We start from the raw sequence: 16,396 nt of genomic DNA, 5'->3' as shown, positions 1-16,396 counted from the left end.
TAGGTCAAAATACTGGCCACCAAAGCATTATAAATCCTCAGTTTGTCTCTCTACTTATCAGCATATTGAGTTTATGAAGGACATTCTTGATGAGGTGCCCCTTTACTGACTATGCTTTTGCAGTTTGGGCATCAAGTTGTTTCGTGACGCCTCCAAAGTTATCAACAACAGAGCAGACCTAGGTGAAATCAGCATCAATCTCAACTGGGGTGATCACCCATGAAGATGCTAAAGCCTGCACGATAATCAAAACTGCCAGTTGTAAGAAGCTTGATTTTACCCCAATTAATTGTCAGGCCAACTTTTGCTGCTGAGCTTTCATGGATTTAGGTGCCACAAGTAGCTCATCCATTGATTTGATAACTAATGCTACGTCCTCAGCAAAACTGGTGTAGGTGAGGATCTTACCAAGGCTTATGCCTAAAATGCATTTAGTTAGTGGACTGAAGGAGTGGTGCAATTAGCTGCTAGGTGTGCATTAGTATAGCATTAAGTCATGAGGGTGTGGCTTATGTGAAAAAAAAATGTAGCAAAACAAAACAAACAATCCTTTCCATTTTCCTTGGCTTCTACACATCTCTCTTGAAAAGGGGTTCATGTTACCCTGTGAGATAGAACAACACACAGTAACAAGGATCTCCAGTAACTTCCTTTATCAGATGAGAATTAAACCCAGAACAGAAAATGCAGAGAAATTAAAAATGCATATCAATCCAGAAAAAAAATTAGCATGGAAAAAAAAACCAGACATATTATAGTGTATTTCTTTCCAAACACAAAAAAAGTGAATTTCTTTTCCCCACATTTAACAGCAATTTTTTCATTTTTCCACTGTTCAACTATCCATGAAATTGCAGATCATTTAAACCTTTTTAAATGGACAAGGCTTTTGTTTCTTACTTCAAATTTCTCAGGAACATGTAGTTTAGCAGAAGGAACTCCAACAAGCCAGTCAATCAAAACCATGATCACTATGGTCAGAAATACAGCAAAGTCACTGATTGTAGAGCGCACCTGGAAGGAAAAAAAGTATCTTAAAATACAAGCTATTTTCACTGATATATTTAATGCCTGTGAAAATGGATAATTTTTGCAACTCTAAATTAGTTCAATTTTTTAAATGATCGAACAGACCGGATTTAGCCCAAAATTCCCATCACTGGCACTCCATCTATCTTCTCTCATAATTTATCTGTAAATTAAAGTGACCTGTGACCATAACCCTATTGTCTTACTACCCACCCTATTAATGGAGGATAAAATATTATCTTAAATCCTAGCCTCAAAGAAGTGATCTGTTGGAAGAAACAAATTCCTTTAAAGGCCTTTGGAAGTGATTGGGTTCCATTAGCCTTAAAAGAAGGACCAGACCATCAAAACAGATCCCTCAGTCTGACAAGATGCATGTGCCTCCACCTCAAAATATAAAATATAATGGCCATTCCATAGCAAGAGTCTAATTTCTTGCTTAATTTCCAATCCTATCCTAAACACTACATACCTAGTACAGCTGCATTCCATATGTGATAAGGTGTGATTTCACTATGAAACAATAGCCATGATGCTTTTCTGCAAGATGCCTGCACAAATAGTGATGACTTTTTCAACTTGCAAAACATAGTAGAGGCTGCCCCACAGGATGCCTCCCCATATAACAGAGCAGTAGTACCAGCCAGCCAACAGTGCTACTGGCTCATCTCAGGGATCTCCTCTCACTTGGGAGTTGGCTGGCTGCTCAACCCTTCCTTCTTAGTCTTGTTTCTGCATTGTCACTCTTATTTCCAAGAACACACTTTAGAATTTACAGTTTTACTGAAATCTGCATGTGTATACTTCAGCTAATTTGAGTTATACTATAGGACAGTTTCAAGCTGTGGAAGATGGACTGGTAAAAGTTAATGTGCATGATACATGAGTATGGGTTTAAATTTCACAAGCATCTTGCACACCTTCTTTTGGCTAAATGGAATTACCTTCTGGCACTTGATCCAAGCAGCAAGGATTAGATCAGCCCCCTAACAGAGGCTGAATGAAGGGATGTTGCTCTCAACACCCTTGTGTTTGGGGATGTACTTTTTCCCACAGGTTAGGTATCAAGCCATCATCCTGTGCCAATGGATGTGACAAACCGTGTGGATGTCTAATCCCTTTGTGAGATCTGACTATATCCCAATGTGGATTTGGGGGTCTGCTTACGTCTGTGAATGTTTAGGTTACTCACTGCTATGAATACCGTGAAGAATTTAAGAAAATGACCGTTCAGTTATCATAATTTCAAGAACTTTTACCCATTTCCAGCACCTTCTGTCTCAGTGTCTATATTTTTAGTTTTAGCTCCTAAATTTACAACATTATCAGCCAATTATCAATCACTTATTTCTGTTCTCACTAGGAGAATGATCTCAGCAAACTAATGTGCTCAATCCGATGCTCTGAAACTTTGGAAACACAGTAAATAAAAGAAAAACTGTAGTGAATTACATCATTGTATGCAAGAAGGAAAGACTGTCATTTCAAAGCAAAATGGCAGTGAACCCTAATTACCTTAGTAGGGAAATAACGTTTGGTCTTAAACTGCTTGAGAAAAGAGGAGAGGAAAAATGTTGTAAAGAATAATATCACGGACCAAAACAGAACATCTGGAATATATGGGCCATGATGACCACAAGCTGATCCAAGAAACACACCATGAAACTTTTTGCATTCCTACAAACAAAAACAAAAAAAAAACAAGTTACACTCTTTAAAATAAAGGTAATTAAAAAGGAGCACTGTAACTTGCAGCCTCCCCCTTAAATTCACCAAAACAAAAAATTTGCACTCAAAAAGGCAATTTCAAACAACTCATTTTTGTGTGTGTGTTCCAAAATAGTCTCAGGATCTAAACCTGAACTTTCAATACTCCAAGAGCCTTTTCAGCACAAGGAGGGGAAGGTGCCTCATAATGAAATATTCCACAGTACATAGTCACCTTGTTTCTGGCTTATTTCTCAAAACACCATCTAGATAATGACTGCTGGAAGGGAAGGGTTGAGTGCCCAAGATCAATAAAACATCATGCGATGTCAACTTTCAAGTTGATGATGACAGGAATGAACTCCCTTGCTTTAATGGCACCTCAGTTCTCCCCATCTCTTTATTCCATGGCTTGTATGTGTCCTGTTTACTAGACTCTCCTCCACTTAGGGTCTACTTTTAAAACTTTAAGAAGCTATAATATGACATTTTAAAGCTGAACTGTATTTTTATTAGAAGAAAGAATGTTGCTGTTTAATTCAATAAATTAAAGCCATCATCCACTAGTCTAATTGTTGTGAAAATGTGTTTGATTCTTGAGAAGAGATTATTTCCCTAGCTGAGTTGCATAAAGGAAAAAAATCAATTGCAAGAGAAATAGAAACAAGCTGTATAGAGTATCAGAGGGGTAGCCGTGTTAGTCTGGATCTGTAAAAGCAGCAAAGAATCCTGTGGCACCTTATAGACTAACAGACATTTTGTAGCATGAGCTTTCGTGGGTGAATACCCACTTCGTCGGATGCAAGACTGTATAGAGCAGCCAAATAATTAATTTATGAGTGAAAATTGAAAGTTGAATTTTTACTTTTCAGTAATAGTATTGCAGTAGTGTGTCTAGTAGCCCGGGCCATGGAACAGGGTTCAATTGTACTAGCTGCTGTACAAACACATTACAAAATGAGTATCTGCTCCAAAGAGCTTACACTCTAAGTATCAGAAAAGAGACAACAGGTGGATACTGACAAGGAGAAAACAAGGGAGAAATGAGACAATAGTCACATAGTTGACAGAAATATGTCCACAGTGCAAGACTTTCAACAGAATTTATCAAACCATTCAACTAATAAATAATGAACAACTAATTTAAACTGTGTAACATAAAACTGGAGTAGTGTCAAATTTTGGGCCATGTCTGTGGATCTGGGAAGATTACCAGTATTTGGGAAAGCCAAATATGTCACCTAAGTAGAAAGTTATGTCTGGAAGAGTCTGCTCCTGAAAAGGTTCACCATAGATTTGGAAAGATAAGGAGAGCATAGTAGCAGACAAGAAAACTATCAGCAAAGGAAGGGTTGAGGGAGCATTAGGCAAGCTCTTTCCAGGGAGACAGCAGCATTTTCTGCAGTGCAAGACACACCCAACCTTCATCCCCAAAACAAGCCTTTGATCACCAGTGCCACAGTCACTCAAACACTGGAGAGTATTAACACATTTGAAAACAATGTTTCCTACTAAATACCTTGCACCTCACCTCCATGAGGTTGCTCCCATTTTGGAACATCAGTGTATCACTGTGGTGTCTTCTACTTAGCCACAGAAATACTGAAATTATCCAGACATTTTCAATACTGAAATTAAATCGTTTCTCATTTTCCTCCCCTTCAACTTTTTTCCCCTTTCTTTCCTTCTAATCTTCCCTTCTCCATTGCTCACTCTAATTCAGCTAGTTCATGTTTCCTTTCCCTTCTGTAGCAAGTTTCCCCAAGTTCCATACTGTAACAACTTAAAACAGTGGTGGGCAACCTGCAGCTCGTCAGGGTAATCCACTGGGGGCCGCAAGACAGTTCGTTTACATTGACCGTCCACATGCATGGCTGCGAGCAGCTCCCAGTGGCTGCAGTTTGCTTTTCCCGGTCAATGGGAGCGGCGGGAAGCGCTGCAGGCCACAGGGATGTGCTGGCCACCGCTTCCCACAGCTCCCATTGGCAGGGAATGGCAGACCACGGCCACTGAGAGTGGCTGTTCCTGCGGTCAATGTAAACGAACTGTCTCGTGGCCCACCAGTGGATTACCCTGACGAGCCATGGGCGGCCCGTGGGCCGCAGGTTGCCCACCATTGACTTAAAATAAACATTTGTACTGTCACATTCTATCATTAAGAAAATCTTAGTATTTTTCCCTAACTTAATTTTTGTATTTCCTCAGCTGAATTCAAGCAAACAGTTCCTTCTTTATTCAGGTCATGCTCATCTATTGTAAAACTTCGTTCCACAGCTCTTCCTTCAACATATGCATTTTCTAAAAAATCCTACAAACATATTGAAAAACGTTACCCACCATCTTTGTGACTGTTGGTCTTCGAGATTTGTTGCTTATTTCCATTCCATTCTAGTTATGTGCACGCCCACGTGCGTGGTTGGAGATTTCTGCCCTAGCAGTATCCGTAAGGCCAGCTCTGACACCCTCTTGAATGCCACGCTCATGCGTCAGTATATCAGGCTCTGCCGACCCTCTGCCTTCTCAGTTCCTTCTTGCTGACAACTCCGACAGAGGGGCAAGAGGGCAGGTAATGGAATGGACATAAGCAACACATCTCAAAGAACAGTTACGAAAAAGGTGGGTAACCATTTTTTCTTCTTCGAGTGCTTGCTCATGTCGATTCCATTCTAGGTGACTCACAAGCAGTGTCCATGAAGGTGGGTTTAGACTTCACTGTCTTGCAGCTTGCAGCACTGCTCTGTCAAAGCCAGCATCATCATAAGCTTGCTGGGTAAGTGCATAATGAGACGCGAACGTGTGAACAGATGACCAGGTAGCAGCCCTACAGATCTCTTGGATTGGTACCTGTGCCAGGAAGGCCACTGACAACACTTGTGCCCTAGTTGAATGTGCCATCACGATGTCAGCAGAGGCACCTTAGCCAGCTCATCGCAGTGGCAGATGCAGGCCGTGATCCAGGACGAATCCTGAGCAGACATTCTGTCTGCCACCACAATGAATAGCTGAGTAGACTTATTGAATGGCTTTGTTCTATCTATGTAGAAGGCCAGCACCCTCCTGATATCCAGGGTGTGTAGCCTGCGCTCCTCATCTGACGTATGAGATTTCGGAAAAAAACAGGTAAATATATGTCCTGGCCAGTATGAAACTGGGAAACTACCTTGGGCAGAAACGTTGGGTGCAGTCGTAACTGGACCTTATCCTTATAGAAGACCATATAGGGTGGTTCTGAAGTAGACACCCTGTGGGCAGATGTTATTGCAACCAGGAATGCAACCTTCCAGGAGAGAAAAAGGAGAGAGCAGGAAGCCAGAGGCTCAAAGGGAGGCTCCATGAGCCTCGATAACAAGAAATTCAGGTCTCAGGGAGGGATGTGATTCCAGACGTGTGGGTAGAGATGTTCCAGGCCTTTCAACAACCAAACCGTCATGTTGTGAGCGAAGAGCAATCTGCCTTGGAACGGAGGGTGGAAAGCCGATAGGTGGACCTTGATTATTGATAGGGACAAAACTTGGAGCCTTAGGTGCAGCAGATAATCCAGGATCTCCTGTAGTGGGGCCTGCTCAGCCCATATATGCTGCTCCAAAGCCCAGAACATGAACCTTTTCCATTTGGCCAGGTAAGTCGCGTTGCTGGAGGGTTTCCTGCTACCCAGCAAGACCTGCTGAACATGGTCCAAGCATGCCCATTGGTCCACACTTAGCCATGCAGCAGCCAAAGCGTCAAGTGCGGCACTGCCAGGTCTGGGTGCAAAAGGCTACCATGGTTCTGGGACAACAGATCAGGCAAAAAGGGCTCAACAATGTGCCAAACCAGTGCTGGCGAGGCCACATGGGGGGTTTTAGCATAATTTTCGCCCTGTCTTGCTTGACCTTCGCCCTGTGAATCAACATCACAGATGGGAATGCATACCTCATCACCCCCAACCATGCAATGAGATAGGCATCTGATAGGGAGCCCCTGTCCATCCCCCGGAACCTACGGAACATGTGGCTCGTTCTGTTCTGTCTGGATGCGAACAGGTACACCTGGAGAGTCCCCCACCTCTGGGGGATTATGCGGACCGCCTCCAGGTGGAGCGACCAATCGTGACAAGATGAGAAGGTCCTGCTGAGGTAATCTGCTAAGACGTTCCTGATTCCGGACAGTTGTGTGGCTACCAGATGAATGGCATGCCGCACACAAAAATCCCAAAGGCGGAGATTCCTGACAGTATTGTCCGGCAGGATCTGCACCACCTTGCCCTTCAGGTGGGCAAGAAAGACTGGAAAGCCAGGCAAACTTCTCTGAGCTCCCTGACATTGATATGGAGGACCACATTGTCCTGCAACCAGCAGCCCTGGGTGCTTAGCTCGCCCAGGTGAGCTCCCCAGCCCAGGTCTGAGGCATCGGATACAAGGGTAAACGATGGTAACAGGGTCACAAAGGGAAAGAACAGTTACCTGTTCCGTAACTGGCGTTCTTCGAGATGTGTTGCTCATGTCTATTCCACAGTAGGTGTGCGTGCTCGCCACGTGCACTGGTGCCGGAAGTTTTTCCCTCAGCAGTACCTGTAGGGGGAGGGCTGCTGCGACCCCTGGAGCGGCAACTCTATAGCGCGCTCCCCCTACCCTCAGTTTCTTCTTGCTGGACCAACTCCAACAGAGGGGAAGGAGGGCGGATAACTGTCCTTTCTTCTTCGAGTGCTTCCTCATGTGTATTCCACAGTAGGTGACTGCAAGCTATGTCTGATGGAGGTGGGTAGAGTTCACAGACTCCCTGGCTGAAGCAAAGCCCTACCGAAACCAACGTCATCCCTGATGTGGAAGATGATCGTATAGTGCAACGCGACTGTGTGTACTGAGGACCAGGTAGCAGCTCTACAGATGTCCTGGATAGGGAAATGGGCCACAAAGGCCGCCGACGAGGCCTGAGCCCTTGTCGAGTGAGCCCTTATGATAGGTGGTGCAGGAACCTCTGCTAGGTCATAGCATGTGTGGATGCACGATGTAATCCACCGGGAAAGCCTCTGGGTGAAGATTGGTTGACCCCTCATGGTTCTGTACCTGGGACCACGAGCTGTCCTTGAGCAGCCAGTCGTCGAGGTAGGGGAATATCTGTACCCCTCGGTGTCTGAGGTAGGCCGTCACTACCGCCATACACTTTGTGAATACCTTGGGCATGCTGGACAGGCCAAACAGATGGACCAAAAATTGGTAGTGATCCTGTCCCACTAGGAAACAGAGGAAGCGTCCACGCCCCTCAAATATATGGATATGGAAGTATGCGTCCTGAAGGTCCAGGGCCGCATACCAATTGCCAGGGTCCAGAGCAGGTATGATACATGCTAGAGAGACCATGCAGAACCGGCATTTTGCCATGAACCAATTGAGATCTCGCAGATCCAGGATGGGCCTGAGCCCCCCCTTTCGCCTTGGGGGATCAGGAAGTAACGGGAGTAAAACCTTTTCCCCCAGAACTTCCACGGAACCTTCTCCACAGCTCCCAAGCTGAGGAGCCGAATCACTTCCTGCTGTAGCAGAAGTAAATGCGAAGGATTCCCCCTTGCCATCCGAGGGAGGGCAGGGGTGAGACGCATTGTAGCATGTAACCCTGGGAAATGGTGTTGAGGACCCTCTTTTGGGTCTTGGACCTCTTGTAGGTGGGCTTGTATCTCGGCTGGAGCGCAGGGACCGAGGCCTGCGTCTTAGGCTTTTCCTTGGGCGGGACGTAGAGCCCGAGGGTTTGAGGGTAGTACATGAGTCCTTCATGCCATGGAGCCTCACGTCTGTTTGTTCTGTGAACAGGTCCTTGCATCACAAACCGCGCCTCCGTGGAGAGTCCAGACAGCAGAAGCCATGACACCCTGCACATGGACACAGCCGAGGCCATGGACCGAGCAGCCGTGTCAGCTGCATCCGCCGCCACCTGCAGAGCAGCCTTTGCGGCAGCGGCGCCCTCCTCCACCAGTGCCTTAAAATCTTTCCTTTCGCATTCCAGGAGGGAGGGCTCAAATTTCGGCAGTGACCCCCACAAGTTAAACTCATAACAACTGAGGGGGACCTGGTGGTTGGCCACCCAGAGCTGGAAGCTGGCAGACGAATAAAGCTTCCTGCCAAAAGAGTCCAGTCTTTTAGAGTCTTTATTTTTGAGTGTGGGTCCTGGTTGACCCTGTCTTTCCCTATGATTTACGGACTCCACCACTAGGGAGTTGGGGGCCGGGTGGATATAAAGGTATTCATGCCCTTTTGTGGGTACGAAGTATTTGCGCTCTGTCTTTTTCGATATTGGGGCGAGGGAGGCCAGCGTTCACCAGAGGGCACTGGAGATGTTAGCCACCTCTTTGTGCAGCGAGAGGGCCACTCTGCCCGGTACTGCGGACGAGAGCACATTACACAGCGAGTCCGAGGGTCCCGCCATCTCTTCAGCTTGGAGTTGGAGACTCAACACTACTCGCTTTAGTAGTTCCCAATGAGCCCTGAAGTCCTCCTAAGGTGCGGAGGGGGATGGGGCTGCAATTTTGTCATCCAGTGCGGGGGAGGGGGCCGGTACAGGGCTCTGCACGTTGGCCGGTGCCACGGGATCCACCCCTTGGTCAGACTCCTCATGCGGTGCCGAGGATCCATGTCCTGCCGATCTATCCCTCAGAGGTCTGGATAGTGCGGCTGAAGGAGCCTCTGATGCCCCTGCTATTGACCAAGGGCCTTGCTGGGCGTGTACGGGGGACCAGGGGGTCCACTGGCACCATTGGCTCTGCCACGGGGGCCCTTGCCATTGACTCTGGTGCAGCACCGGCAGCACCAGCAGGTCGGGTTGGTCCGGCTGAGTCATATGGCGCCACGTGGAGGTCGAGGTTGGGGTTACCAACGACCTATCGGTGCCGTGGGAGTGATACGAGCAGCGGTACCGAGAGCAACATCTGCCACGGGACTGGGACTCCAACGTCGAGGAACAGTGCCGCCTCGAGCTGCTACTCCTCTAGATGCTTCCACGCCTGGATCCCCGACAACGGGGAGCCCTGGGCACGGTGCCTCGAGGCGAGGGAGCTGGAGCATGACCGGTGACAGTGCCTGTGTCGGGAGCAGCTTCGGTAGCTCTGCCAAGAATGGGAGCATCTACGGTGTCTGCACCTGTCCTGCAGATACTCTGTACTCTGCGTGGAGCGGTGCCTGGAACTGTGCTCCAATGGCACCCGACCAGACAACCTGTTGGGCGATGAAAGCGGAGGCTGGAGGCTGTGTCCTGACAGGACGCTGAGTGGCGAGCGGGCCCAAGAGCGATCCCCTGACCAGGATCTGCGTCGGGTCGGTTTCGACAGACGAGAGCCCAGCGGTGGCTTGCCTCTAGAGCGGGATCTGGGTGCTGGCAGTGCCCTGGGCACCTGCAGAGTCATAATGTCTTTGGCTATCTGCAGGGCCTCCGGCGTCAAATGCATGCGGACGTCCAGAGAGGCCTGAGTCGACGTAACCGGGCTGCTCCGCTCAACTTGAGTTGGAGCTCTGGAGTCTGGGGGGGAACTGGGGCTGCCTGACACAGGTCTAGCCTCACCCCTTGCTTTCTCTCGACGCCTCTGAGAGGACGGGGCCTTTCTCTGCTTCTTGGACAGGGAGCGGTGTCGGTCACTGGAAGGTGCCGGGAGATCGCTGTACACCAAAGACAAAGTACCCGGTGCCGATTCCACTCGGCGCACCGGGTTTGGGGCCAGCGCCGACTCCATGAGAAGGGCCCAAAGTCTAATGTCTCTCTCTTTTTTAGTTCTGGGTTTAAAGGACCTGCAGATCTTACAGCAGTCGCTGATGTGAGACTCCCCCAAGCAGCGGAGACAGTCGGTGTGCGGGTCACTTCTAGGCATCGAACGCCTGCAAGACTCGCACGATTTAAACCCTGGGGCATGCCCTGGCCCAAACACTAACTAACTAACTAAGCTGAAACTTTATTGAACTAACACAGGCACTACTAACAACGAACGAGTTCTGGGACGAGCTGCAGCAAAGCTGGAGCAAGTAGTTCCGATGCACCATTATTGGCAGAGAGAAGGAACTGGGGGGGGGGGGAGGGAGCGCGTGGCTCCCCTTATAGTGCTATAAAGGTGCCACTCCAGGGGTCGCAGCAGCGTTCCCCCTACGGGTACTGCTGAGGGAAAAACTTCCGGCACTGGTGCAAGTGGCGAGCATGCACACCTACTGTGGAATACACATGAGCAAGCACTTGAAGAAGAACTCCATCCAACACCGACCTGGGGTTCAACCACCAATACAGGAACCACTTGATGTGATCTGGCACCCTGATCTAGGTCATGCCTGCTGGAAATGCAGACCAACACCAGGAGCCGGAGATGGAGCCAAGCATGGCTGACCATGTAAGTGTACACAGCCATGTGACCCAACAACTGCAGGCAGGTGAGAGACGTGGTGAGTGGGTGATTCTTGACATGGGAGATCCGGTCTGACATGGCCAGAAAACGTGCTTCTGGAAGGAAGGCTATGGCTCGGGTAGAGTTGAGAATCACCCCAATGAACTCTATTCGCTGGACTGGCATTAAGGTGGATTTTTTCCTCATTTAATCAACAGGCCCAGGTGGCGGCAGGTGGAACACATCAGTTCAAGGCTTCTTTGCACTTGCTCCCGAGATCTGCCCTTGATGAGCCAGTTATTGAGATATGGGAAGACCAGGACCCCTCGACGTCTCAGGTAAGCAGCCACTGGCGCCATACACTTTGTGAACACCCTTGGGGCTGATGAGAGGCCAAAGGGCAGCGCCATGAATTGAAAATGGTGTCAGCCCACTATGAAAAGGAGGATGCGTCTGTTACCTGGAAATATGGAAATAAGCGTTGTTTAAGTTGAGGGTTGAGTACCAGTCTCCTGGATCCAGGAAGGGGATGGTGGCGGCCAGGGACGCCACACGAGACTTCAATTTTTTGAGAGACTTGTTGAGGCGACGCAGGTCCAGGATGGGTCTGAGGCCTCCTTTTGCCTTCGGAATTAGGAAGTAGTGGGAATAGAACCTCTTTCTTTTCATGTCCCCAGGGACCTCCTCCACCACCCCCAGGCACAGGAGGTTCTCGACCTCTTGAATGAGAAGTTGCTAGTAAGAAGGGTCCCTGAAGAAGGATGGGGAAGGGGGGGAGGTGGGAGGGACAGGTGGCCCCGAGATACTATGTCCAGCACCCAACGGTCTGAAGTGACCCGCAACCAGGCCAACCGGTAGGGTGAAGACAATCGAGGAAAAACAAGACTGGGGCATTGTTCTCGAACGCACCTTCAAAATGAGGGCATAGTGCCAGCGGCACCTGATATACCGACGCATGAGCACAGCACTCAAGGAGGTGCGATAGCTGGCCCTACAGATACTAAGGCAAAAATCTCTGATGACCATGCACTTAGGTGTACGCACACCTAGAATGGAATCGATGTGAGCAAACACTCGAAGAAGAATTTAAGTTTTTATTTTTTAAAGCACAAAGTCTATATTGAAGCTTTCTACATAGACTATTTACCCCAAGACTTAAGGGAGGTAGGGACCACACACCAAATGCTCTCAGCATATGCTCCTAAAGTTGGAGAAGTTTGGAAGCAAATCTTAAATTGTTAATTTTGTTTCTATCCTAGACCAAAGGTTTCTGGGGAGGATCAGGGGGAAAATTTCAGAGTTGGTTGCTTATGTAATAGAAAACCAGAGAAACATTCTGATACTACCTTTTAGGACTCTGGATAATTCCTACTTTTTTTTTTAACTTGTATTTACTTTTGGTCCTAGCATAGAGTATTACAATTGAAGACTTATCTTTACATCTCCCTCACTCCTGAACCAAAAAATGATCCTCAAATGTACTGTATACAATTTTCAGGCCCTAATTTAGCAAAGCACTTAAGTACATGCTTAACTTTACCCATGTACATTAAGTCCACTGAAGTCAATGAATCTTAAGCACATACACAAGTCTTCTGCTGAATCGAGGCCTCATATCTTATTAAAAATTAATGTTTCTAAGATACTATATTAATACACCAAAACAATTACCAATTAATACCAAAATAATCGCCAAGCCTCTAAAAGAACTTGGCCCTGCCTGCCAAACACAGAGGCATGCATGGATAAATATTTAAGATTTAGATCAAGCCCTTATTGTGAAACTGAAAATTACTGCCATGGCTCATAACACAAAAAGAAGGCATTCACCTACTCAAAAGGGAGAAAATATTATTTCATCTTTTCAATTCTCCCCTAGTGTTCTAAAAGTGTTCTGCATATATAGCATTGTAAAGAAGCTGATCCAGGTTCAACTGGGGGATGAAACAAGTCACAGTGTTTTGTTTTGTTTTTTGAGTTACTCACAGAAACTGTGAGGTTAGTCCATGTTATAGTATCCACGGATGTATTGGTCTTCAGCCACATCTGTAAAGTTTCATTGCTAGGGTTCTGAGGCTCAGAACACACACATCTGAAAAGTAAATTTAAGTATCATTGAAGAGCTTTTCATTCTTGTTTCAGTTTGCTGTTGAACTTTTAAACTCATAACACAATGTTGCAATTTTAAGCTATTTACAGTTGCAAAAAGTTAAAGTGGCTACAATAACTTTTATCCCAAACTACTACATAAAGATGACAGAGTACAAGTCTCCTCATTATGTGCAGTGAAATACATGAGATAAGAAAGTGGCTTTATTAAAAAGAACTATTAGAAATATTTTCTGAAGAGTTCCAGGAAAACGTGTTCCATATATTTTCCTCTCAAATTCTAACACATTAAATTCCTTCAAAACTGCATAAAGCAGAGGTCTCTCCAGAAACAGGTAGCAGGTGCCTGTCAAAAATTTCCCTATAAAATGGACACCATAAACTTGAGAGGAAGAAACCACATTTGTTTCTAGAACTTGGTGCCTACTATAATGAATATAACTGTTTTTCCTAGCTGGTTTACACTGTACATTTGACAGACTTTGGGTAGAGTCAGTTTCACTTTTTAACCTGTTCTGTCATTACATTTCACCATTGTTGTAAAGACCCTTATAAACATCAAGTAGGTAGCAGAAAAACCCCAAAACAATTTTTAAAGAAGTAGGACATCAGAGCACTCAATCTGAAAAGAAAATTATCTTAAAACGTTCCGGTTGACAGCATCCCTTTAACAGAATTAAAAAATCTGAGGTCATGAATCTGAATTTTATGCTTGAATTGCACTTTATATTAGCATATTTATTTGCAAGTGAAATGCATTTTGGGATACTGGCACTCCATAAAAGAACGTGCTCATGTAGCTATTGTGGGTTTTTATGGGTTGGGCAGAAACAGGTAATAATCAGAGACAGGCAAGAAGACAGTTGAACTAGGCTTAGAGGAATAGTTTTCCAGTGAACCCAAGCCTGAAAATCAAACATAACAAGTAAAAATAAAAAAACATGTACATCTTGTGACTGCATCTAAAGATAGAAGGTGAATAAAAAAATATCAGAAGGTACAAAAGTTCCATCCTTATTGTATAAATTTAGTCTATATCATTATTTGCATTATTGAAAACTTTTTACAGTACAAAATATTTCAGTTAACAAAACTGTTTTCTCATAAATGTACATATATTATTTTAAGGTTTTAAGATTTACTACACCATATCAGGTGTACAGCAAAACAAACTGATCCTCTGTTAGTGGAGATTTACATCAGCATAACTATTCAGACTGGTATAACAGAGTAGCGCTTGGCCCAACATGTTTAAACATTTAGTAGAGATTACATGTAATTTATACCACAATTCCATTTATACATTCAGAAATTTTACTAATGGACTGTAGGGTGTTCCATTAGTATTATCCTGGTGTAAAAAAGGTAAAAAACCTGACACTTACGAATATAAAGTCAGTTTATCCAGGTCATTGTGCATATTGAAGGCATACAGTTCTCCCAAATGAAAAAGCTTTTCCAATGCTTCATAGATAAATATGATGCAAATGAGTGCTGCAAAAGCCTCCTCAGTAAATCGAGTGATGTAACACACAAGGCTGCTTGCATCAGTTGCTACTAATACTATGCATAAAAATGAAGTCCACAGACCAATGCTGGTTCGCAGGGAAAGATAAGAAAGCCCATAATCCCTGTTTGAAAAAAGAAAATACAGGTGTTCAGTAAAACTTTAAGGCTACCTGAAATGGTAAATCATTCCATCTTGAAAAAAAAGGTAAGACAAATTTTTGTCCCGGCACTTGTACTCTCTTGATGCTTCCTTATCCTGACCTGAATGCAGCCTTTGTTTGAGGCAGAAGCAGAACTGGGACTCTACTTCTTTCCTCATACTGAGGTGGCTGGACCTGCTACTATGGAGAGGGGGTGGTGGGATCAAAAAAGCAGTTATGTAGGTTGGGGGCATATGAACCCCCTCTCCACCCTCAGAATTCCCTGTCAGCGTCAAAGTCACTATTGCAATTTAGGCAGAAAGGTCTGGTAATTCTTTGCTGAGTTATTATCTGACTTTTTCTAGCACAGGACTGGAATCCGGGTTTCCTTGCTGGAATCAACAGTGCCTCACATCAGAATGGCACAGAGCTTCTTTAAATCCTCCAACTCCTGTTTTCTCCTCTAGCAGCAGCATGCCTGGGCCAGTGGTCTCTACATGCTGTAATCTAACAGCTAAAGGTCAACACTAAGATCTAAAGTTATAAGTGTTCTTTTTTAATTTCCTGGTTGGGAGGAACCACAATCGACATATCTGAACTGTTCTAGAAGATCAAAGAAAAAACTAATGCTGTGAAACACTATGGTTGAAAGCGAACAAGAACTTATACTGATACATATACACCATTAAGAAAATATAAAAACAACACAACACAAGACTTCCACAAGGAAATGGTGATCCTCCTCTTTTCTTTCATCTAAGATTGTTGCAATTTTAAAACACAGAAGTAGTTATATTTACAAATCTGATATAGACTATGTATCAAATTATTTGTAATTCCAAAAGTAATGTTTAATCTATTTATATTTGTACTAGAGATGGGATAGAAACAGTATCTGGATCTAGATAAAATTCAAGGCAAGGTTCAAGGTTTAGATTTTTGGCCAAATCAAGACTAGAGTGCAGACTGACATTTGACAATGCCAAGATCTTGCGTGTTGTTATTGCAAAATTATGGTCACCGGAACTAAAGGCAGATTTCTTCTGGCTTTTGATCCAACCCAACGCACAAAGCACAAAGCAAGGTTCGCATCTGAGAATTAAAATGCAGCCCAACTAAAATGTAAATTCTGGTTTCAGTCCATGCCTACTTGCAGATTTCCACTTTCAACTACTACAAATCTATCAGGAAGTTTGAGTTACCTTTAAGTTCACAAAATGTATCAAGTCAATGTAAATATTACTTACTTGCAGAATTTAAATAATATTTTTTCAAATACTAGAACTGGTCCGGTGCTCCCCAGTATCGTAAGAGGTTGCCCAGCAAACAGTGAATAGGCAATCCCAGTTAATGAGGCTCCAAAAAGAGACTCTATTGCACTCTGTTTGGAGGGAAAAAAATTGCTATGACACATTGCATTTATCGTTAATATTTGTCACCAATGTTTTCACACATATGATTTTATAAATCACCAACTTAGAAATAAAGTTAGGAATGAAAACAGTAAAATCAATATTGATATTGATGCTTTATACACATAAGTAACTTAACACAGCACTGAAATAACAGT

General features: G+C 44.9%; 1 protein-coding gene across 1 annotated transcript in view; it reads right to left on the bottom strand.

Moving 5' to 3' along the window:
- SLC4A7 (solute carrier family 4 member 7) overlaps window positions 1-16,396 on the bottom strand; it is a 181,872-nt gene that overhangs the window by 19,640 nt on the left and 145,836 nt on the right. Inside the window, exons 14-18 of the mRNA XM_045004742.1 lie at window positions 16,074-16,207; window positions 14,563-14,808; window positions 13,055-13,160; window positions 2,545-2,706; window positions 901-1,014 (exon numbers count right to left, since the gene is read on the bottom strand). Of these exons, the coding sequence (XP_044860677.1) occupies window positions 901-1,014; window positions 2,545-2,706; window positions 13,055-13,160; window positions 14,563-14,808; window positions 16,074-16,207 (762 nt within the window). The remainder of the gene's footprint in view (window positions 1-900; window positions 1,015-2,544; window positions 2,707-13,054; window positions 13,161-14,562; window positions 14,809-16,073; window positions 16,208-16,396) is intronic.

Source organism: Mauremys mutica, chromosome 2 (assembly GCF_020497125.1).
Source record: "Mauremys mutica isolate MM-2020 ecotype Southern chromosome 2, ASM2049712v1, whole genome shotgun sequence".
Classification (NCBI taxonomy): Eukaryota; Metazoa; Chordata; order Testudines; family Geoemydidae; genus Mauremys; species Mauremys mutica.
This window is presented reverse-complemented; position numbering and strand designations above follow the sequence as displayed.